Source organism: Lontra canadensis, unplaced genomic scaffold (genome assembly GCF_010015895.1).
Source record: "Lontra canadensis isolate GAN:19392208 unplaced genomic scaffold, GSC_riverotter_1.0 scaffold91, whole genome shotgun sequence".
Classification (NCBI taxonomy): Eukaryota; Metazoa; Chordata; class Mammalia; order Carnivora; family Mustelidae; genus Lontra; species Lontra canadensis.
The window spans coordinates 958,843-981,368 of NW_022631085.1; the positions used below are offsets into that span (position 1 = coordinate 958,843).

The window sequence follows — 22,526 nt, forward strand, 5'->3', positions numbered from 1 at the left end:
TCTGCTTCTTTGCTCAGCCGACATTTACAACCTGTACCTCCTGCTTAGGAAAGGACCTCGAGGGATTCCCTATCAGACGGCACTTGCCACTCACGTCCTGGACCAGGCCTTTTTCCTTCTACACCTCCCACGCCACCCCCAACAAATGAAAAGCTGCTGAAAATGCTGAGAAGGATTTGTTTTCATTGCCTAAAACCAGATCTTGTGAAATGATTACTTTTTTATCTCTGCAGAATGTGCCTGGATTTAAGGGCATAAATCTGTTTTTTTACCTATTGTTATTTTATTTTTGTCGTATATGGGCGGAAAAAAATCCGATCTTCAAACAACAACAAAAAAGCCTTTCTGAATAATAGCTCCTTTTTTTTTTTTTTTTTTTTTGGAATTTGGGATTTCAATTTCAATCTGAAATTTCATATGACAGATCTTAGTAGCTGAAGGCTTTTCTCCTTTCCCCCATCTTGCCTGCCTGTCCTATACCTTACCGCCAGCCACGGCCAAACAGACCATCCCCTGCTTTGGAGGCGTGGCCTAACTCCCCAGGTGACACATTCCAGCCACTCCAAGAGTTTTTAGGCATCAGACACGGGCATCTTCAACACCACCTTCCACCAGGACATTGATTCGTCTGCATTTTGAAAATGATTAACATTTTTTAAATGAGATGCTCCAAGGTCCTTATTTAAGTGCCCGAAGAGTCAGAGTTTATTATTATTCAGGTGACCTAATTTTTTTAATCACTTCTTCTGGCGTGGTAATGATTTCCTAGAGTTTTACTCCCTGGGAAAGCTCTATTCCCAGCTTCTGCCATCCTTTGAGATTCCTGGTGCTTAAAATAAAAGGAAGAATGCCTTATGATGGGTACCTTTTGTTTTAATTCGATTTGGCCTTTTGTTAAAATAAGGGGAAAAGAACTTAAGTGTTCCCATTTTCAAACATGTCAACCCTGCTCTTATGTTTCAGTCATTCGGCTGAACAGATAGGGGGCTCTGTACACTCCGGTTCATGCTCCCTCTCCCCAGAGCCTGGGCCACCTGGGCCGCCTGGGCCACCTGGGCCACCGTGTGGTTGCTAAGACTCCTGCCGACACCACAGCTTAAAAACAATCTTCCACTCACACCGACTTGATTTAAAATCAACTTAATGGTTGGGGGGGGGGGGGGGGGAAAGGTCACCTGAAATCCAAGATGCCCCTAATTTTTCCCTTCATACTTTAGGATTTGGGGAAACGAAAGTGTAGAGAATCCATTACATTTGGCCGAAAAGTTAGAAAGCAACAGTAGGCCAAGAAAAGTAAGTTAAGATGAGGCAAAATCTCACCTTCCAGTGATATTCTGACACCCCTCCTCCCCAGTTCTCACACACAGATACAAACATCATGTTTGCGATCCCGCCAACGCAACAAACACCCCCGTGCTACGTGTGGGGCACTCGACCAAACAACGCAAACGAATCATCCTATGCAATCTGTCCGAAAAACCAAAAAAGAGAATTAATGCTCCCGTTTCACAGATGAAGAAAACAGGCTCAGAGTGGTTAGGGACCTGCCTGTGCTTCTGTCCCGACAGCTGTAAGCAATGGATCTGGGATTTGAACCCAGGCCCTCCGACTCCAGGGCCCAAACCTGAACACTAGGCCATGCCACTGCTGAGGACACACACAGCAAGGCGTGTAACCTCCCTTTGTGACTCACCATTTATTGCGAGCACCCTTATGTCCGTATGAACAGATCTTCCTCGTGGTCCTCCATCACTGGAAGTGGGCCCCGTGACAGGCCACTGAATCTATATGGATTCCGACCCGATCCCCATGTGATGCTGGTTTCTGATGCTGGACCAGCCCAATCCCACTTATCGGTCTATGTGTGTGCATGCGTGCATCCTTCTGCACCTGTCCAAGCACATCTACGTAATATTCTTAAAAGTGGGGGTGCTGAGTCAAAGTCATGTCCTTTTTCCTCTTTCTTTAGGGTGTGATTAAGTTTGCAGCTTCTGGAAAAAGGCAGGTATACCTGAATTTCGCTCTGCACTGTGCCACCTTGTTTTGGAGCAAGATCCCTTTCCCTCCTCCCCGAAGGATAAATCCTGAAGCATCTGTTGAAGAAGCTTCATCTGTCACGGTGGGTATTATGCTAGGTGGAACTGGTGTTCTACGTCTCAGTCTTGGGTAAGGAAAAGGTATTTCCGCTTTGATTCCGATTGTACTTTAATTTCTAACAATGTTTCAATTAGACCAAAAAAAAAAAAGAGAGAGAGAGAGAAAGAGAGAGAGAGAGCATCTGGGTGGTTCAGTCAGTTAAGTGTCTGCCTTCAGCTCAGGTCATGCTTTCAGGGTCCTGGGACTGAGCCCTGTGTTGGTGGGGGGGGGGGGGGTCCCTGCTCAGCAGGGAGCCTGCTTCTCCCTCTCCCTCCCCCTGCTCGTGTTCTCTTTCTCTCAAATAAAAAATCTTAAAAAAAGAACAGGAAAAAAATCTTATCAACGCAATCACACATCTGAGTGTCACTTTCCTTCTGCACAACAGGGAAACTATGACCTGCTCTACCGACTTCCCAGATTATCACCAACACGAGAGGAGGGCAGGAAGGTGAGTAAAAAGGTGATGAAACCCACCGGCCCTGGAGCCACACTGCACAGTGTGCACCCTGTCACCCCCACCTTCGAGCTCTGTGACCCATCAGAGGTGTCTCTCTGGCCTCGCAGAGCCCCCCTCCCGGAGCTGTTACCCAGACAGTCATGGAAAGGCGCTGTGCACGGCGCCAGCCACGGCGGTGAGACTACGGAACAGCTGGCTGGCCTCGGTGTGGCTGTCGCTGTGACGGAAAGACACCATTAACATGACCAGGCACACTGGCGGACAGGTCATTGTGACACAATATGGAAGAGAGGGGAGCCCTGGCATCTCTCCTCTGCGTGAACTTCACGCTGACCGCACGTGGCCGTTACCTCGGGGGCGTGGTAGGAGATGCACTGGAAGATCCAGTCCATGGCCGGCGAGTACAGGGGCAGGTAGGACGGCAGCTCCACGCCCTGAAGCACCAGCTGGTTCTGGACCGTATCCCCATGAATCTGTAGGAGACCAAAGAAACACCCAGAAAAAGAAAGGAACAATAATAAACGAAAAGCACGTAACTCCCAGATGATGCGAACTTGTAAGCTATCAGATGGCCCCCAGAGAAACTGCCTGGTTTCTTAGGTTTTTGTTTTGTTTTGTTTTTAAACTAGGAAAAAAACCAGAGATCGTTTCCCATGTCACCGAGCTGAGCTGTTTTGGGAATGTGCGCTGTGCAGAGAAATAATCTGATAAAAATGGAGCCAGCAGATGAGAGGAAAAGGGGCTGATCCGCTGGAGACGTTTCCTGTTAACACATGCATATTAATTCTCTCTGCTTGTTCAGTACAATCAACACATTTTAATTGTCTGTAACAGACTCCAGTGTCATTTTCAAGGGCTTATGCATTTAAAGAGCTTGAAGGCGATCTCAACTCGGAAATCCAACTGGGTTCTGTGAACTCGTGATCACGAAACCGTTCTATCCATTAGCCGTTCTGCCAGTGTTCTCTCACCTGTTTGAATGTGAGGAGGAAGTCAAAAAAGTTCTTATTCAGGCTTTCTTTGAGATGTGGAGCCACTTCCATTCCCACCTGGAGCCAAACAAAAGAAACTACTTTGACTATGGGAAAACGGTAGGATGCCATGGTTACAAATGAAAAACACACGTAAGCATAGAGAAGTCCAGAAAGTTTTTATTCTTTTTCCTTATCTGTTTCCTTATTCAAGAAGCGTGGATGCTTTTATAAGAAAAACCACAGAAGCTATTTTTAATGGGGAAAAAAAAAGGCAACATTTGCAGTAATCACCTTTGCAATTTCCCAAAGGTAGTGCATGTATTTCTGAACAGATGACCAAGAGAACAAATCAATAGGCACAAAGGAGGAACGTACTCTCAAGACTGTTTATACAGTATTCTCTTGTCCTCAAAAAAAAAAAAAAAAAAAGATAAACAGACACGTGGCTGCACTTTTATTAGATGAAGCAAAAAAAGACTCTGGTACAGAAGAGAGTCAGCTTGGACTTCACCAGTGCATTGTCAAAATATACAGTCTCCTCTTCGCTGGGCAGTCATGGAAGCAGACAAGTTTTTAATGTATTTTAAGCAATTTTATATAAGATGAGCATGAAGCATAAGAATGCTATAACCCGCTTGCTCAGGCATTCACTGTTTAAAAAACAGACCGTAGGGGCACCTGGGAGGCTCAGAGGGTTAAGCCTCTGCCTTTGGCTCAGGTTATGATCTCAGGGTCAGGGGATCGAGGCCCGCATCGGGCTCTCTGCTCAGCGGGGAGTCTGCTTCCCGTACCCTCTCTGCCTGCCTCTCTGCCCAGTTGTGATCTCTGTCTGTCAAATAAATAAAATCTTTACAAAAATAAAAAATAAACAACAGACTGTAACATTCCAGCTGAAAAATTGTGCTAATCATAGAGCAGGCAGCCAGACCCCTGGGGGTGGATGGAAAAATGAAGGTATGAGCTATGGAGGGGAATTCATGGGTTTCATGTGTTCAAAACAAACCAAAAGCATCATGTTCCTTAAACTGAGCCCCTCAGACACACCTCAATTTCAAATTGCTGCTTTAGCACAAAAGCAACTTTCTAGGAGAAGGGGCTTCTCTGGGACCTGGTTTCTTCAAATAGGGACAGATTCTTCAAACACTGGAATCTGTCCCTGTTTGAAGAAACCTCGACCCCTACATGGACCTTGAACCCTACTCAAGGTCATGAAGATTAACAATAATGACGTGTTTTTTTTTTTTTTCTTTTTACAGACGGTTTTTTTTTTTTTTTTTTTTTTTTACAGACTGTGAAGAATTCCTTTGAGAAGAATTATGCGAGATCCATTGGGGAGCTCAATTCCAAGGACAGTTCCATGGCTATTGAGGATACTTTCAAGGACAAGCAGTAGATTAAAAAAAAAAAAAAATACAACAAATGTCAGAACACAGCTCTACTGTGTTCTATTGTCTTTCCTTCCACTTAATCATATCGTACAAAAGGCAATAATTATCTGTTAGGCGACAGCCAAGGCAGGCCCAGTGGACAAGCAGCGGTGATATGCTGAAGAGGCCGTGACTTACAAATGGAGTTAATCATACTTTCCTTGAATAAACAGCTTCGAGCTCCCCCCACGCCCTGCCCACTCACCGCTTTTCTGTGTTTTGTTTACTTCTCTCCATCAAGACAAATGAGCAGCTTAGAAATCTGCTTGGGTCTAAAAGATTTCTACCCAGAGTAGCAAGGGTAGTGGCTCATGATTTCCATCTGCTGTTTCCGCCTGCCTGGCAGGCATTTCCTATTTCTGGTATCAGCAAGTTGGATTTGTCTTTGGGGAAGCAAACCTCCCTCTCAGAACGTGAGATCTGGGTAGGTGCTGGCTGTACCCCCACCCTGAGGCCCAAGGCTGAGCACGTGGCCCAGGCCGGCTCAGGAGGCCTATCACATCCCCTGGCCACAGTCTGCGGATGGACAGGGGACCCAAGACGGTCTGGCTAGAGCTCTGAGACTCTGACCGGCCTATCTAAGGTTCTCTTTCCACTGGGGTTCAGTTAGGAGGATGGGGGCCCGGAGCTGCTGAATAAAGTGAAGTCAACCCGGAAGAAAGCAGAGCTGAGTGACGAGGGAGAGGACAATGCTTGACAACAGTCTGAAGACCCAGGATCTAGCCATGCCTGTGCTACCCTTGGACTCTTCAGACACACGAGCCAATAAACCCTCCTTTTTGCTTAAAATAGTATGAGCTGGGTTTTTGCCGCTTGCAGCTGAAAGGATTCACAGACTGCCTCTTCTTCTGTGTCAGAAGACTTGGTGGCTGCCCAACCTGGGGAACCGATGTAAAGCCTAGGCTGTCAAAAATGATTTCCAGAGACGGTGCATTTTATCAACAGCCCTCCTGGCATGGAGTCATTGTCATTAAAGTTTAAAGTTGCCATGTGCCATTTTATATGCCAGAAACATCTTTTCCCTAACCTGTGCCACTTACTTCCAACTTTACAACTGAACATGGTTTGCAGGGAATGCTTATTTCCACATTTTTTATTTCTCTTTAGTAACCAGAATCATCCTCATCAATAAACACTGTGACTCTAAGTCTTTACGACTCTAGTATCCAACTGGGAAGTTTGAATAATGTGCTGTGTCTGATGAGGGGAAAGACAGTGGAACACAAATACGCAAAATGACAAAATCCTTGCGTCTCCCCCCTCCCCCCGCAGGACCCAACGGTGTTCTGCACACAGTAGGACCACAGCAAACACGGACTCGGAAAGAGTATTCAAGCTTCAATATATTCCAAACCTGAAGCTCTAGGAAACATACCTGGTATTCCTGTATGAAAACCCCACCCCAAGTTTCAAGCAGATGGCAGGGCATACACACCCTGGCCTCTGTCACCATCGGGGAGCAAGCTGCCCTCGAGTGAAAAGCTTTTTCTTTCCTTCCGGGCATCAGGAACATAAGGAGCTATAAAAAGTGTCCTTCACAAGGATGTTTGCTATTCACTCTGCAGTGACTGGTTTCTTTGTGACACTTGAGACCACAGGGCTGGTGTCACTTGCTAGATGTCACGTAAAAGTCAATCAAAGGCTACCGGTTCTCCCCTTCTCATTTACAAATATGATCACCGGCAAGGGCTGGCGGCGGGGGAGGCGGGGGGGGGGGCTGCAGCTTTGTCCTCAAGGAAGTCTGCCGTTCATCCGGACCCCACAAAACAGGGGCATTAAGCCCTCCTTCGACGTGAAGAATGCTGACGGGACTAGCAAGGAGGGCTCCAGAGCAAGCGGATGGTGGCAGAGCCCCCATGGGAGTTGCAGAAGAATTAACCAGAAACTCTCCATGGGTTGCATTTTTCACAAATGAAGAAGTCTGATGTAGAAGCTTTAAGATGGAAAAAGGCAAAGTGATTTACAACTGGGACCCCCTCCCCGTGAGGGCAGGTGGAGAGAGAAGCAGGGAGCCCTCTGTGGCTGGGCTGCATGGACCCCAATGCCTGTCACCAAAGCGGCCCCTGGCCCTGCCCCACAGCCCCCCACCAACTCGCACCCTGCGCCAACTAGAGAAATTAACAAAACAAGCCGATCCAAGACAAAGGGAAAGCCGCTTTCGAGGCAATGAAAAGCAGCCTATCAGCCAACAGGCCTTGGGAGCCTTCCTCCCAGCAAGAAGTACAGAAACAATTAATTCTGAAAACCAGTTCATTTGTAAGGAGATGACCTTAGACGCCCCCTATTTAGAGTGCCGGTAAGTGGGTCTACTTTAAAATTAATTTTTAAAAGAAATCCTACAGCTCTCCTTTCCGTGGAAGAGCAGTGTTCTAAAATTAGCAGCTAATGAAGTCCTTCTCGGAGTGACTGGTGAGCTGCTGGGGAAGGGGACCGACGCGGCCTACCCGGCACAGATAGGCCCTGGCGTACACGGACACCAGCGGGTCTCCGATCCCGCGAATCATGCACGTCAGCCGGGGCAGACACTCCGAAATCCCCCTGTGAGGAACAAAAAGAGGGCAGCGTTACACCCCATGGGAGAGCTCTCTGTTCTTTCATTTTTAACATAGAGACACCCTTCCTCAATGCCGGTTGGGGCGGGGGGGCAAAGAGAACCAAATTTCAGAGACAAACCAAGGCCAACGTTTGCGTTCTTCTAAGGCAAATGTAACGACGATCTTTCTCTCCAGACACCATTCATTCATTGAGTGCCTTCTGTGATCTCTACCATTTCCTCAGGGCTGGAATCTCATCTTTTCTTTTTTGCCCATCTGAGGTGACATTTATTTTGTTAATGTAACAGTTTCTCCCCTCCATTATTTTCCACCCGCTGATCACTCCTTGATCTTCTCGATGTTCTCACCGTGTCTATATTCCTTTGGCACTGCCTGTCCTCTGCCCCACTCCCTCCTAGCACCCAACTCCTGCCACCTCAGGCTGGCATCAGCCTTCCCCATCAATGTCAATCAGGACTGATTTGCTTCTGCAACACAGGACCTCCCTCTGCCTCGGGCATTGCCTTTCCAAATACTGAGGCAAAATAATTTCTTTAGCACCAATGTTATCCCTAAAAACTACCCCAGGCACCCTTAGATCCAAATCAAATATATTTGGTACACATTCTAAACCCAATAAAACTACTTCACTATGAAGCAGGAGAGGCTGGTCCCTGGTTTTAGGGAGCTTATCATCTATGGGCCATTCGATATGACCTGGCGTTCCGTCGGCTCTGCAGAGAACAGATCTGGTTTCTCCCAGTCCTGGAAGCTACCCCAAGGCCCAAGGTAACCCAGAGCAACATGGGGCTCTGGGGCAAAGGCTTTTGCGGCTGACAGCATCTTTATCACCATCTTCAGCAGCATTAGCAAATACAGAGGGTGGGCCCACTGTGCACCAGGCCCTGCTCTTGCCAAATCCCCACCGACCTCTTTTTATGGACCCATTCACAGAGGAGGAGACGGAGGGTCAGAGATGCTTAGTAACTTGCCAAGACGACAGAGTAAGTATTCTTCCATGAACCATTCAACCACCTTCTCCTGGCTTGAGTTTTCTTCTCCATCAAATAGGAAGGAGAATAGTATCTCTACCTTATCAAGTGTCCATTTAGATCAGAGGAGAAAATGCACAGAAGGGACTTGGCCCCAGGTCTGCTACATGCTAAGTACCTAGTGAGTGACAGTCGCTATTACACTGTCACTAGTGTGTGTGGGAGATTCCCTGGAAATGTTACGGTTCTAGACACTGAAGGGGAGCCTTACGTCTTGGAGAGGAACTTGTTACACTTCAGGATGGATGCTTCCACGTAACTACAAAAACATCCTGTTAAGGAAGACGTTTTCCAGACGGCCTGTTCCCTGTGGCAAAAAGGCTAGACCACTCATGAGCAGGACTTAGCATGACTTCAGGATGGTGGGCCCACGACGGCTCTCAGCAGCCCAGAGAACTGCGTTAGTGAACGGCTTGTGGTTTCCATAGCTGGTTCTCAAGGCTTCATACTTACTGAAAATACATTTTGGGGGGAAAAATTACATGCTGATTCACGGTTGCATGCTACAGTTTAAACTGCATCTTGAGCATCTCCCCTCGAGGCTTTATGGGGAAAGAACAACTTTAGATAACCAAGATTCATTTGTGTGTAAGTCAAACTCTCTGTTCTCCAGAACTGGCATCTGCAGAGAAGCCTGACCCTGTTCCTTTCAAGTTTCGGGAACCAGAGAAAACACATAAAGATGAAGCATTTTAATTGAGAGAATTAATGTGGGAATGTTCCTCTGGGAAACAAAAGTCTGGTACATGGCATCATATTCAAAGCAAAAAAACAGAACACTATTTGGGGAGAGTGCAGTCCAAAGGCTCCGACAGCGTGGCTGGCCCTGGATTCTCAGGCTAGCAACCGTAACGGGACCAAATTTTTAACAGGAATTTCAGGGCGTCCCATCACATGGCTCCTATTAATGGTGCAACTCCTTCAGCCTATCTTTAAAATCATCAAAGACAAAAAAAAGGATACAATCTTGGAATGAGTTCCCTGATGGAAGCAATCTTGAAAAACCAATTTAAGCATGTTTCTTTGGCTGTGTCATTGACATTCTCTGGAGAGAAGTGATCTGAAACGCAAAAACAGTATCCATCAGGGTCTGGTACAGCTGCTCCGGGCCCTGAGACAGGAGATCACTTCAGTGGACAAGAAGGGGTGGCCTCCCCAGTTCTTTTAGATCTTTCCTCCCAAATATTATTAGGAAACAGGTAATTCACCTCATGTCCACAACATCCCTCCACAGTACCTACTTTTTTTCTTTTTAAGATTTTACTTATTTATTAAAGAAAGAGAGAGCACGGGTGGGGGATGGGGGTATACAGGGAAGGGCAGAGGGAAACGGAGAGGGAGAAGCAGACTCCCAGCTGAGTGGGCAGACCAGCGCAGGACTCCATCCCAGGACCCTGAGATCAGGACCTGAGCTTTATTTTACTGTGACAGATGCAGAGACCAAGACACAGAGATGGCTAGGGCACACAGCAAGCAAAAGTCAGAGCTGCGATTCAACCCAGGCAGTCCAGCGCCACAGCCTCTCACACAACCCCAAGATTCTTGGTACACCCACCAGAACTAAACCATACAGTTGGGAATTCCAGATGCTTCGGAAACCTGCAAGTGTCACCTGACATGTGATCTGAGCTTGTGCTCTAAATATCACCTGGGCCAGGTAAATCAAAGCCCTGCGGTGGAAAACTCTCAGTCAGGCCACCAGCTCGATACTCCTTCCAACATGTGAGTCATCTTGTGGCAAAACTGCCAGCTTCCCCCATTATCTGTTCTCTTCCTCTTCATTAACGGACCTGTCCCTTTTCTGTGGGGCATGCGGCCATCCCCACAGCGAGGTATGGCACAGTTTACTTAAAATTTAAAAAAAAAAAAAAAATCAATCAAAGGGGGAGACGTTAATCACTTTAGGAGACAACCAACGAATTCTAGCTTGCTGCCCTCCTCACTGCCCTCATCACTGTTGTGCACAGTCATCTTTCGTCCCTAATTCTGCTTTCTGCAACTTGGTGGCACATGATTAAAGTGATCGAAATTCCGATGGAATCAGCAAAAAGATAAACCTCCAGGTACCTCCTAGCAGAGAACAGTCACTAATCACAACTGCAGATAATTTGGAAGTGCAATCTCAAGGATTTATTTTTGGATGTTACAGAAGGCGTCATTCATTCAAGAACTACTCACTTGCCAGTTCCAAAGGGAAGGGGAATTACCATTTCCCCTTTCCTGCCCTAAACCCGCCCACTTAAAAGTAACTGCTTTTTCTTTTCTTTCTTTTTTTTTTTTTTTTTCCAAGTTTCAAGAGATCCAGACAGGAAAAGATAAGGGTTATTCTTAAATTCATTTGTCAATCCTGCTTTGTGGAAAAAGGATGGGTGGGATTAATTTCCCTTCATATGACGGGATCATGGGACCTGAAACCTAAAAGCAAAAATAAGTCTCTAAGATCACCTAATAAAACCTCTTGCTTTGGGGCGCCTGGGTGGCTCCGTGGGTTAAGCCTCTGCCTTCGGCTCAGGTCATAATCTCAGGGTTCTGGGATGGAGCCCCACATCGGGCTCTCTGCTCAGCGGGGAGCCTGCTTGCCCCCCAACCCCCACCTGCCTCTCTGCCTACTTGTGACCTCTGTCTGCCAAATAAATAAATAAAATCTTTAAAAAACAAATAAACAAACAAAAAAACCCTTCACTTTACAGATGAGGGAATGGAGACTCAGAAGAGAGCTGGCATCACTGTAAGCTATAACCCACCAGCCCCGACAGGAGCCTTGTCCGCTGAAACCCGCAGCTGGACGCGAGAGACCCTGGGGACACAGAAAAGCAAGCTGTCCTGGGTGTCCACATCGCCTGCAGGCTATACAACAATGTGCACATGGCTTTCCCTCCAGCTCAGGAGATCATTAAAGAGAAAACGATGTTAGGCAGACTTTAAAATCTTGTAGCAAAGTGGGGTGCCCGGCTGGCTCGTCACTAGATCACCCAACTCTTCACCTTGGGGTCGTGAGCTGAAGCCCCCACGTTGGGCATAGAGCTCACTCAAAAAATAGAAATTAGTTAAAATCCTGTAGCAAAATAAATCTTACATTCCTGTGCTTCATTTGCTCAACACAAATGTTTAAAGAACCGACTAAAAGTAGTATTCTAGGCTCTCAAGAGATAACAATACACAAGACAGCCCCTGTGCTCACGAAGCTTATATTCCAGGGAGGGAGCAACATAATGAACCTTGGAAAGTATAAGCAAGCAAGCAAACAAATGAGGTAGTATCCAGTAACAGCCCATACTATGAAAGACATACCACTAAGTATTAGACTTGACAGTGACTTTGGGGGGTGCAGTTGCATTAGACAGGGTGGTCCCAGTAGGCTCTGGTGGTCCCAGTAGGTGGCATTTGAGCTAAGCCCTGAATTACAACACGGAGACAGCCATGTTTACATGTGGAGGAAATGTGTTCCAGGAAACATCAAGTGCAAAGGTCCTGAGGTAGGCAGGACCTCTGGATGGGGTCAAAGAAGAAAAAAAGCAAGCCAATAGGGCAAGCAGGAAGGAGAGAAGCAGGTACCATGCACCAAGTCATACAGGGCTGCAGCCTTGGTAAGGAGTTGGAGAGTTTTTCTAGGCACAACAGAAACAAAGGGCTCTGGGCAGAGGAATGGCCTCACAGGACATGACTTATACTCTAGCCCATGGGCTGCCTACATGGAGAATGAATTCAGAAGGTGGAAATTAATTCAGAGACGTCAATGTACCAAAAAGCAAAGATTCTTCCTCCTAATCCCACTTATTTTTCTTTTATGGTGCTTCTTTTTTCAACCCTGAACTTCTGTGGATATTTTAGGAAGGAGGAGACCAGCGAGTCTAGTTCTCTTTCCTCTGCCAAGTCTCCACCCTAGGAGCGAGAGGTCTCTTTACATAACAGTGCATGTAGGGAAGTCCTCTCAGTCTTGCCTCAGAGGCCAGGTCAGTTAAGGACACTGCTTCTCTGGGTGCAGCCTCCATCAGCCACGGGGAGAAACCGAAGACCAGAATGCCCACAGGTGACAACAGCCACGACACGACAAACCCAAGTTCTCTCTCCTAAGATGGAAATGAAATTACTTTATTGCTTAGAGTGGATCGTCTCTGCACACATATGCTGGATTAAGAGATGGTAGGGGAAAAACTACCACATATAGTAGTACGTCCTGTTCACAACCCCAAAGGGCACCCATATCCTTCTAAACTCATCAAATAGGTCTGTACGCTTCAGTTCAAATTCCTGAAGGTGAAGGGCTCAAAAATTAAATTCAGCAGTCAGAACTTGATTCAACTGGAAAGAATGAGCACACATGCCACCAGATTCCCCTCCGTACATAATCTCTTCCGGCAGAATTCCACACAGTGGATTTCGAAAGCTTTCTTCATAATTATTATTAAGAGACATCCCCCCAAATCTCTGACATTTCTGAGAGAAATTTGCCCTTTCCCCCCTCAGGTTCTTGGAACCAGAAAACACTACGTGCAGACGTAGACTTTCACTGAAAGAAAAAAAAAATAGGAAACTATTTTCAAGAAAAACAAAAGCCCGATTTGCATCGCTCAAGGTAAAAAAAAAAAAAAAAAGGTATTGGGGAAGGAAGAGTTTCTGTGAGAAAAGTGCTAATTAATAAATTTAGACAAGGACTGGAAATGAATATGAAAATAGTCTTTTATCTTGAACTTTCATAGTTTAAGTAGGAGGCTGTTAGTAATTTTTCCTTAGTTGGCTCTAAAATATTGTTTGTATATTTAGTGAAAATTAGGAGGAAGGACATTTATTGCAGGAGATGTAAACTCGAAGGCCCCTCGGGATTAGACAAGTAACAAATATTCTTATGTGGTTTGGTACACAACAATAGGAAGTAGAAGATTGTGTATTAAAAAGCATTTTTTAAAATGCTGTTGGAGGGGCACCTGGGTGGCTCAGTTGGTTGGGCAATTGACTCCTGATTTCAGCTCAGGTCATGGTCTCAGGGTCATGAGATCAGCCCCATGTCAGGCTCCAAGCTCAGTAGGGAGTCTGCTTGAGATTTTCTCTCTCTCTCTCCCCGCTTCTTCCTCTTCCTGTGCCCTACTCTCTTAAATAAATAAATATTTTGGGGGTGGGAAATGCTGTTGGAGGGGCACCTGGCTGGCTCACTCAGTGGAGCATGTGACTCTTGATCTTATTAGGGTTAGGAGTTCTAGACCCATATTGGATGTAGAGATGACTTAAAAATAAAATCTTTAAAAAACAATACTGCCTGGGTGGCTCAGTCAGTTAAGCATCTGCCTTCAGCTCGGGTCATGATCCCAGGGTCCTGGGATCGAGTCCCACACTGGGCTCCTTGCTCAGTGGGGAGACTGTTTCTCCCTCTGCCCCTCCCCCTGCTTGTGCTCTCCCTCATACTCTCCCTCTCTGACAAATGGATAAATAAAATCTTACAAAAAATAAAAATAAATAAAAGATAAAAATAAAAACCAATACTGTTGTAGCCACAAAAAAAACATCTATTTGGGTTTACTTCTGCTTATAGGCGAGCATATGCTTACTTTATGGCACACAAGTTGGCAAGCTTAAATTAAACAGGTGCACCTAGGGGTGCCTGGATGGCTCAGTCGGTTAAGCCGCTGCCTTTGGCTCCAGTCATGATCCCAGGACCCTGGGTTCAGGTCCCGCATCAGGCTCCTTGCTCAGCAGGGAGCCTCCTTCTCTCTCTGCCTCTGCCTGCCACTCTGCCTGCTTGTGTGCTTGCTCTCGCTCTCGCTCTCTCTCTCTCTCTGACAAGTAAATAAAATCTTTTTTTAAAAATTGTTAATAAATAAATAAATACATAAATAGGTGCATCTAGATTTCCCAAATCCTTGAAGTTAACAGAGAAGGCCTCTGCACTCAAGGTGGCCCCTGCCTCCCTCTCCAGGCTCACTGCCTCCCAATCTTGAGATGCCTTAGAACGTGGGAGGAGCTGTTAGTAACATCACAGATGTGATGTGGTGGAGGAGAGTCTCTAGAGCAGCACCAACCAACAGAGATATCGCGTGAGCCATGTTCAAAGAGATAAAACAAGTGAAATCTTCATAAAATGCTTCATTTAACCCAACTCATCCAAAATGTCATTTCAACACGCAATCGATTTTAAAAATCGGTGAGATACTTCATGGTCTTTTGTTTTAAGTCTCTGAAATCCAGAGTGTTTTTATACACACATCACACCCTCCGTCTGGACTGGCCAGATCCCACGTGCCCCATGTGACCAGACCGCCAGTTGGACGGCACAGAGTTCCCCTAAGAGCATGGCTCCCATGAGCTGGTGACAGGGCCGTGGGCATGTCCTTGGCTCTTCCATGGGTTTGCTCATCTGACGCCAGATGACTCTTTCAGCCCCAAAGGTCTCTGGGGTCCTGTCTCTTTTTGAGAAATAGTTGTGTTAAATCATCTTAAAAATAACAGATATAGAGATGGACAAAAGAGTTAATGAGTAAGTGAACAGGTTAATTATGGGTTACGGTGCAAATGCCATCATCTGGCAGGAGCAGGAGCAGTGGGGGTAAGCTCATTGTTGTAACTTGTATGGATGAAAATGTTTCCTTACAGCAGCTCTGGGTACTTGAAAGGAGGGACGAGAGGTAAGAGAAGCTACTGCTGAGAGTCCCATATAGCCAGAGACATCGTCATCATTTATGTGACAACAGGGATTCATAATCAAGCTGTCCCATTATAACCCCCTGAGATTTTAAAATGGATTGGCAATAAATTTAATGCTCACATCACTTAAGCACAGACTGTAAATGCAAAGTATCTGTTATTGATTTCTTTGCCATCATTCTTTAGTGTATATAAAGTTGGTTTCTGCAATTTGCTTCTCAGGAGAGATATGCAGGGGAAAAATATCAAGCAGTGGAGGAATTTAAGTTGGTATAAAAGATCAGCTGAGGGACGCCTGGGTGGCTCAGTCCATTAAGCCGCTGCCTTCGGCTCAGGTCATGATCCCAGAGTCCTGGGATCAAGTCCCGCATCGGGCTCCTTGCTTGGCAGGGAGCCTGCTTCTCTCTCCGCCTCTGCCTGCCACACTACCCACTTGTGCGTGTGAGCTCTCTCTGACAAATAAATAAAATCTTAAAAAAAAAAAATCAGCTGAATCTAGTTGTACCTTTTCATTTTCATGGATTCAAATTACTTGCCCAAATTCTTAGCCTGGCCATTTGAAAACCTGCTCATGGTTTTTTGTTTTTTTTTTTTTTTTTAAGAAAACTGAGATGACCAGAAATCTGTCAAGTTGTTTCTTCTACTTTTAACACACCAAAAGCAAAATAAATCTTCTACTGAGTCTCCGTAAATCCTGACTTGATAGAAACGTTCTAATCACAACTCCAGGGCAGAACAAAATCCGTAGAACAGCTCTGACATTACCTGGTAAGACGCTGTGGTTATCCACACACATGGAGAAGATGCGCTCATACACCAGCTTTCCTGGGGAGAAAAGGACAGATGGTGTTAGCATCCCACTCCTCAGGAGCGAACACTAAATAAACGTTTGTTCATTAGGGACAGAGGGGGGCTGGTCCCAGAGCACTTTAACTTGTTATCATTTGCTGCCACCTAGTGGTATAAATTGTAAGCCGCATTTCTTTTGTTTCTGTTTTTAATAAAATGAGGGGACTTAAACACTTTCCATGAGGCAGGGAAGTCATCCTTCTCCCCTTAGAGAGGGACACTTAAGGCCAACAGGACTCCAGACACTTCCATTCACTAAATACCAAACAGTCCACGTTCTACTTCTAAGCCAGAGGCTGTAGGTAGGCAGCTTGGGGGTGAACCCAGCCACGGATCCATTTTGTTTGGCCCACAAAGTGCTTTAACACTTTTTTTTTTTTTTTAATTAGTTGTCAACAGGTAAAAAACTTTCATTCATGTGAAAAACCTGATTTCTTGCTTCTTCATAAATGATGTGCCAAAAATGGCCCATCTCCCTACAGGATAAAAATGAGCTATGACAGGGGCACACAGGTGGCTCAGTTGGTTAAGCGGCTGCTTTCGGCTCAGGTCATGATCCCAGGATCCTGGGATCGAGTCCAGCATCAGGCTCCTTACTCAGCGTGAAGCCTGCTTCTCCCTCTCCCTGCTGTTCCCCCTGCACGTGCTTGCTCTCAAATAAATAGATAAAATCTTTTTAAAAAAAAAAGTCTCTTTAAGGGAAAAAAAAAAAAATGAGCTACAACAAATTAGTAGCTGACCCCTCAAATGGCATCTGTACCACCCAGGTTGTCGTTTATGTGATCTGCCTGGTGCCCAGAAGCATTGAAATTTGGGATTCAACTAGCAAGGGCGGCTGAAGGGTAGTTGAAACTACAAGGGTAGAAATGTGTGTCTGTTTTGTCCACGGATATATTCCCAGTACTAAGACCAGGGCCTGGCACGTCGTGGACGCTGAGTACTTGCTAGATGCATAAATAAACATATTTTAGGTGATGCGGGTCATAGGTCACTGCTGTAACTACTCAAATCTGCTGTTGTAGCTGGAAAGCAATCATAGGCCATGTATAAACAAATGGATGTGGCTGGTTATGTTCCAGTAACAATAATAAAACTTTATTTACAAAAACAAGTGGGCAGGGCAGACTTGGCCCACAAGCCACCCCTTAGTCTAGCCCTAAAAGCTTTATTTTGTCTATTATTTTAGAAAATACTGTCAACATCGAAGGGATAAGAATTATAGTTCTATTCCCTTCCTGGAGCCTTTCAAATCACCTTTAGTATCCAAAGTATTTCCCTGAGCTCTTGTGTTGTTGGTCCATTGCCCCCTCTCCCCGTAATGCCATCATTCAAGGAAGCTAAGAATCACACAGCCTGTCCTCACACGGGAAAAGAAAAAGGAAGTTCTAAGAATGTGAAGTCAAATGAGTTCACCAAGAAACAACACAAGGCTAGGACAAAGGGCAGGAAGCCACCCAAGCGAAGAGGAGCCATCTCGAGGCCTCTCCCAGCATGCACTACTCACGTTACAGTCACATAAAGACGCTTGTTGGAAAGGCACATTCCTGGGGCCCACCTCAGAGCTAGCGAAAACCAGTATTTTGGAGGGTGGGGACTAGGAATACAAATTTTGGATAACCTCGCCAGGGAACTCCTGTATACACTCAAGCTGAGAACCATGGGTTCAGACAAGCACCACGGGTCTCTGAGCTAAAACTTGCCTTGGGTGTGGGAATCTCTAGAAAGTGACAAGCCTCCCAATTCCCTGTAACCCAGCGGTCCCCAACCTCAGCGAAACACTCGAAGCACCCGGGGCTCCTGAAAATAGGCTGGTGCCTGTGTCTGTCCCCAGAAGTTCTGATAGAAAATATCTGGGGGTGGGGGATGCCTGGGTGGCTCCGTGGGTTGAGCCTCTGCCTTCGGCTCAGGTCATGATCTCAGGGTCCTGGGATCAAGCCCCCATCGGGCTCCCTGCTCAGCCGGAAGCCTGCATCCCCCCCTCTCTCTGCCTGCCTCTCTGCCCACTGTGATCTCTGTTTGTCAAATAAATAAATAAAATCTTAAAAAAAAAAAAAGAAAAAGAAAAAGAAAATATCAAAATATCTGGGGTGCAGCTTGACCATTGGGAGGGTTTTTAAAGCCCCCCCCCAAGTGTGCAGCCAAGGATGAAAAGCCCTGCTCTATACCAACAGTTCAACTGATGAGCTCCCAGGAGGCTTCAGGAAATAAACCCCAGTTCTCAAAGCCACCCGCCTTCTTAGGCCTGGCAGGAAGTGCTTTCCTTACCTGGGGCCACGAGCACCCACGGCAACCACACCTGGAGCCATGATGGGCCTCCTCCAGGAGGACCACAGAACACAGCATCGGGACTACACAGAATCTTACCTCAGGCCATCACGCAGCAAGCCACGCTGGTCACCTCTCACCTCCTACGCTCTGTGGACCGGACTCAAGAGCACAAAACGCCTTTACTTCCTCCCCCAAAAGCCTGCCATCCCTTGAAAACCACAATGTTTATAGTGTACCTTCCTATGCGAAGGGGCCTTTAACTACAAAATCATTTTTGGCCAAACGAGTTTGGCGAAAATTTTTTTCCCTTGTTAGGTTAGCGGACAACAGTCTTGAGAGATAATACCTGACCCTACATTCATTTCCTGTCCTGACTCACCGTCTTATAAATCAAGAACACTAAAATAGATGAATAATTTTCTGAGTCCTTACTCTGTGCCCAGCACTGTTCAAAGTTGCTTACACTGATCCTGCCAGCCAACTCCCGAAGAGGAAAACTGTTACCTGCCTCTGACGCATTCTCTTAATTCCCTCCAGAAGCCCCCAGAGGCAGGATCTATTATGCCCATTTTACAGGGGAAGAAACTGAGGCTCAAGTGCTCGCAACTCTGGAACAGGACACGCAGGCATGGGACCTGGGCAGAGACACTCCAGAGCACCGTCTGGACGTGGAGGAAGGAGAAGGGTGTGGAAAGCCGGTACCTCACCGGAATGTTTGGTTTTAAAAAAGAAAACCAATCCCCTGATTCAAAATCCAAAAAAGGTACTAAGGGAAGTTTCTCTCTGGCCCATCCCCGCCCACTCCACGCCCCGCAGTGGCCTCGGAGGACTCCCACTTCTTTGGAATTTCTTGGATATCCTCCTAAGTGTTTCTTCAGGCAAATAAAAGTGAATGTGAACAAGGGTTCTAATTTCTCCTCCTCTCTTACACAAAACAGAACAAACCCTACAGCTCTTCTACATCTTGACTTTCTCACGCGACGACGTATATACCCTAGAGATAACGCGGAGCACACCCGCACCCTCCCTGTGCTCCGGGGTACGGACGGATCCCCATTTGTTTAACTGGTCCCCTAGTGATGGCCTCCTGGGTTGCTTCCAGGGTTCTGGTATCACAAATAGGATGAATTCCCGGAGGTGAAGTTGCCGGGGTCAAACGTACACGCATTTGTGATTTCTTCATGGAGAGCAGCATTTCCCCCGTGAGCCAAATACAAACAAACAAAGCAGGTCTTTGACCGCAGAGAAAACCCTGAATCCCAGGCTCTGCCACTCACTCCCCTGGGCCAGCTTCTTCATTTCTCTGTGCCTCGGGCCCCTCACCCGTGAAATGAGGTCATCTGAGACCCCACCTCACAGGTTGTGATGAAGACCTGTACTATCTCTAACGCACCCAGAACAGAGTCAGGTCCAAGGACGTTATTTGCTGAGGGTTAATCCCTGCTTTGATCAACTCTCAGCCCAGCTGATTTCTGGGGAGAAGGCGAGAACAGGCATCTGCGCTGGATCCCAGCCTGCCAAGGGATGGGACTGGGATGCTGCCAACAGCGGCTGGCAGAAGGGCCGCCCCAAATTCTCACAAGGTTAACGTCCGGATCCGGGCAGGCTTCTTGTAGGGTAGAACCGGGTCCACTGGCGTTCCCTGCGCTAGTCTCACTCAGGATGCGGACTCGTGCAGAAGAAACGTGCAGGAGGCAGGCGAGGGAAACCAGAAGGCCGGCGTGTTAACCCACCATGAGAAACACTACTGTCAGGAGAATCGGACAGGACCACCGACTGATGTCCTTGCTGCTGAAGGCAAGCTGCTACAACGACAAGTCAAGGCCCAAAGGGCGTATGACTGGGTATCTATTCTGAGAGCCTAACTCACCCAGCCACCCTGCAAATCCATTTATTTTCTCCATCTCTGCCATCTCCCTGGCCTCCCACTGGAAGCACTACCTACGATGGCCTCCTGACCAGGCTCCCTGCCCCACCTCCGCCCTACAGCCTCAACAAGCAGCCTGTCCGACTCACATCCCATCACATCCCTACTCGCCTTAACATTCCCAGGGGTTCTTTATGTGCTCAGGGTTCAAAGCCCAAGTCCTTCCAATGGCCCACAAGGCCTGCCAGGACCTCCAGCCTCCTTAGCTCCTGCACACCCCACTCCAGCCACACCCCAACCCTGGACTCTTCAAACCTGCTAGGCACGCTCCCACCCCCGGGGGCTTTGCACCCATTGCGCTCGGCCTCCCGTGGCTGCACCCTCCCTTCCCCCCGAGAGCACGTGGCTCATCTCTCCTCTCCTACTTGCTCAAATAGCGACGTCTCAACAGGGGCTCCCGAAACCATCCTATCTCCAACTACAGCCTTCCCACCCCCACCTTCCCTCAATTCCCCTGACCCTCCTGTTTTGTTTTTTTTCCCCCTCCAGAGCGCTGATCATCCCTGAATATACAAATGGGTTTACTCATTTGTTTTGCAAATCCCCTCTTACCAGAACATAAGCCCTGCACAGGGGAGGACTTTTGTCTCCTCTTGCTGATACAGCCTTGGTACTCAGCACAGCGCCTGGGCCACCTGACCCTGACTGGCCTTCGCTCAGCCACGCCATCTGTTCTTGGGGTCCAGTTGGCTCCCACCCACCTTTTTTCTGGCAACAGCATCACTTTTCTCCTTTGGGGTGACCCAGGTCTGGATTATCTGCACACCCATTCCCCAGAGAGCAAGAAGGACTCGAAACTGACCTGTGATCCAACCAAGCCAAGGAGATGGAACTCTGGGTTGAACACCTGGAAGAAAGCTGCTCTTCCCTTGTCCTGGGACTACTAACAGGAGAACAGATCCAAGCAGAGGACGCCTTTGAGAGTTTGAGAATGAAGCGAACCCAAGGGCACGTACTAGAAGATGCTAACATGCTGAGTTCCTGAATCCAGAAACTACCCCTGACTTTTCAACCTAAGCCAATAAATACCCCCTTTCCCCAAGACTAGTAGGAGTTAGACTTCTTTATATCATTTGTTCTAGCTAGTATACGTAGTCACTGGTCTCCTGTGAAGTAAGTGGGGGGTCTCTGCTTGACACTTTGTTTTCTGCCACATTAGATCTTTCTACGGCTCCAGGAGAGATTGGGGTGGGAGTTCACTGGTCCCTCTTTGGCAAGAAAGCAAATGTCTCTGTTCTAATCTGCTAGGTGTTTGGACCTCAGAAGGCGATTCTGTCTGCTAGCTCTTGGGGAGAACCCTGCCCCCGAACATCATCATATACAATTCAGAGGGCTGCCTGGCTTAATGCTCTGGCCACAGATGATCAACAAGGAGCACAAAGTCCTCCTGTGTCTCCAAAGGGACCTCAGGTTCTTCTCATCAGTCTAGATCATTCTTCCTGAGGATGGGGAACATGCGACAAGGGGCGGCCATGATGGGACTGGAAACCTCACGAGAGCTGCTGTAGTCAGTCCAGGCAGGAGAGGACTGTGACTTGGACTAAGGTGTTCAGTGAAGACAGATAAAAACGGACAAAGGGGAGGGAGACCCAGGAGACTGAAGAACCTGGCAATGGACTGGACGTGGGGTGCAGGGAAGTAGACCCTCAGATCGCCAACTTGGGCTTAGGGCACACCTGGTGCTGCCATTCCCGGGGACAGAAACCCACTGGGGGTGCCTGGAAGAGAAGCCAAGTTCGGTTCTGACAAAGTGAGTTCCAGGCACGATGACAGGTCAAGGGATGGGAGCTGATTTAGACCGGAAGTGTGCTCCCCACGCTCCCCCACACCTCACTCGCTGACTTCACTGGCCTCTCAGAAAGTCAGAGAACATGTCATTTAAGATTCTCTCAAAAACAGCCTCCTTCTCAATGAGCGGGAACAGGGCGGGGCGGTGGTTCGGTCTCCCTCATGTTTCACCCAACTACTTACACCCACAGAAATTACAGCAATGCTACCACCCAGCTTCTGGCAAAACAAACCAGCCAACAAACAAAAAAACCTCCTTCCTAGACTGGAAGATGAACAGAACTAGTACTTACCAAATGTATCAAGTATGTCGGTGATAAGGACAAATTTGCTTGGGTAGAACTGAATAACGCTCGTATCCGAAAGAAGCTTTGAACACTGAAAAAAGAGAAGAGAAAAGGAAATTCACTCTGTCGTGTCTGACTTGGCTGCAATGCTCCAGGCCTGGAAAATTAATTTCTATAAACGTGCGCAGGTG

The 22,526-nt window shown here is 47.1% G+C and overlaps 1 protein-coding gene across 2 annotated transcripts in view; it reads right to left on the reverse strand.

Moving 5' to 3' along the window:
• Positions 1 to 22,526, reverse strand: part of VPS35L (VPS35 endosomal protein sorting factor like) — a 115,312-nt gene that overhangs the window by 64,714 nt on the left and 28,072 nt on the right. For both annotated transcript variants that reach the window (XM_032836186.1, XM_032836187.1), the window contains 7 exons: positions 22,342 to 22,426; positions 15,982 to 16,041; positions 9,544 to 9,640; positions 8,792 to 8,839; positions 7,439 to 7,532; positions 3,565 to 3,642; positions 2,944 to 3,066 (listed from right to left, as the gene is read on the reverse strand). In XM_032836186.1, the coding sequence (XP_032692077.1) occupies positions 2,944 to 3,066; positions 3,565 to 3,642; positions 7,439 to 7,532; positions 8,792 to 8,839; positions 9,544 to 9,640; positions 15,982 to 16,041; positions 22,342 to 22,426 (585 nt within the window). The remainder of the gene's footprint in view (positions 1 to 2,943; positions 3,067 to 3,564; positions 3,643 to 7,438; positions 7,533 to 8,791; positions 8,840 to 9,543; positions 9,641 to 15,981; positions 16,042 to 22,341; positions 22,427 to 22,526) is intronic.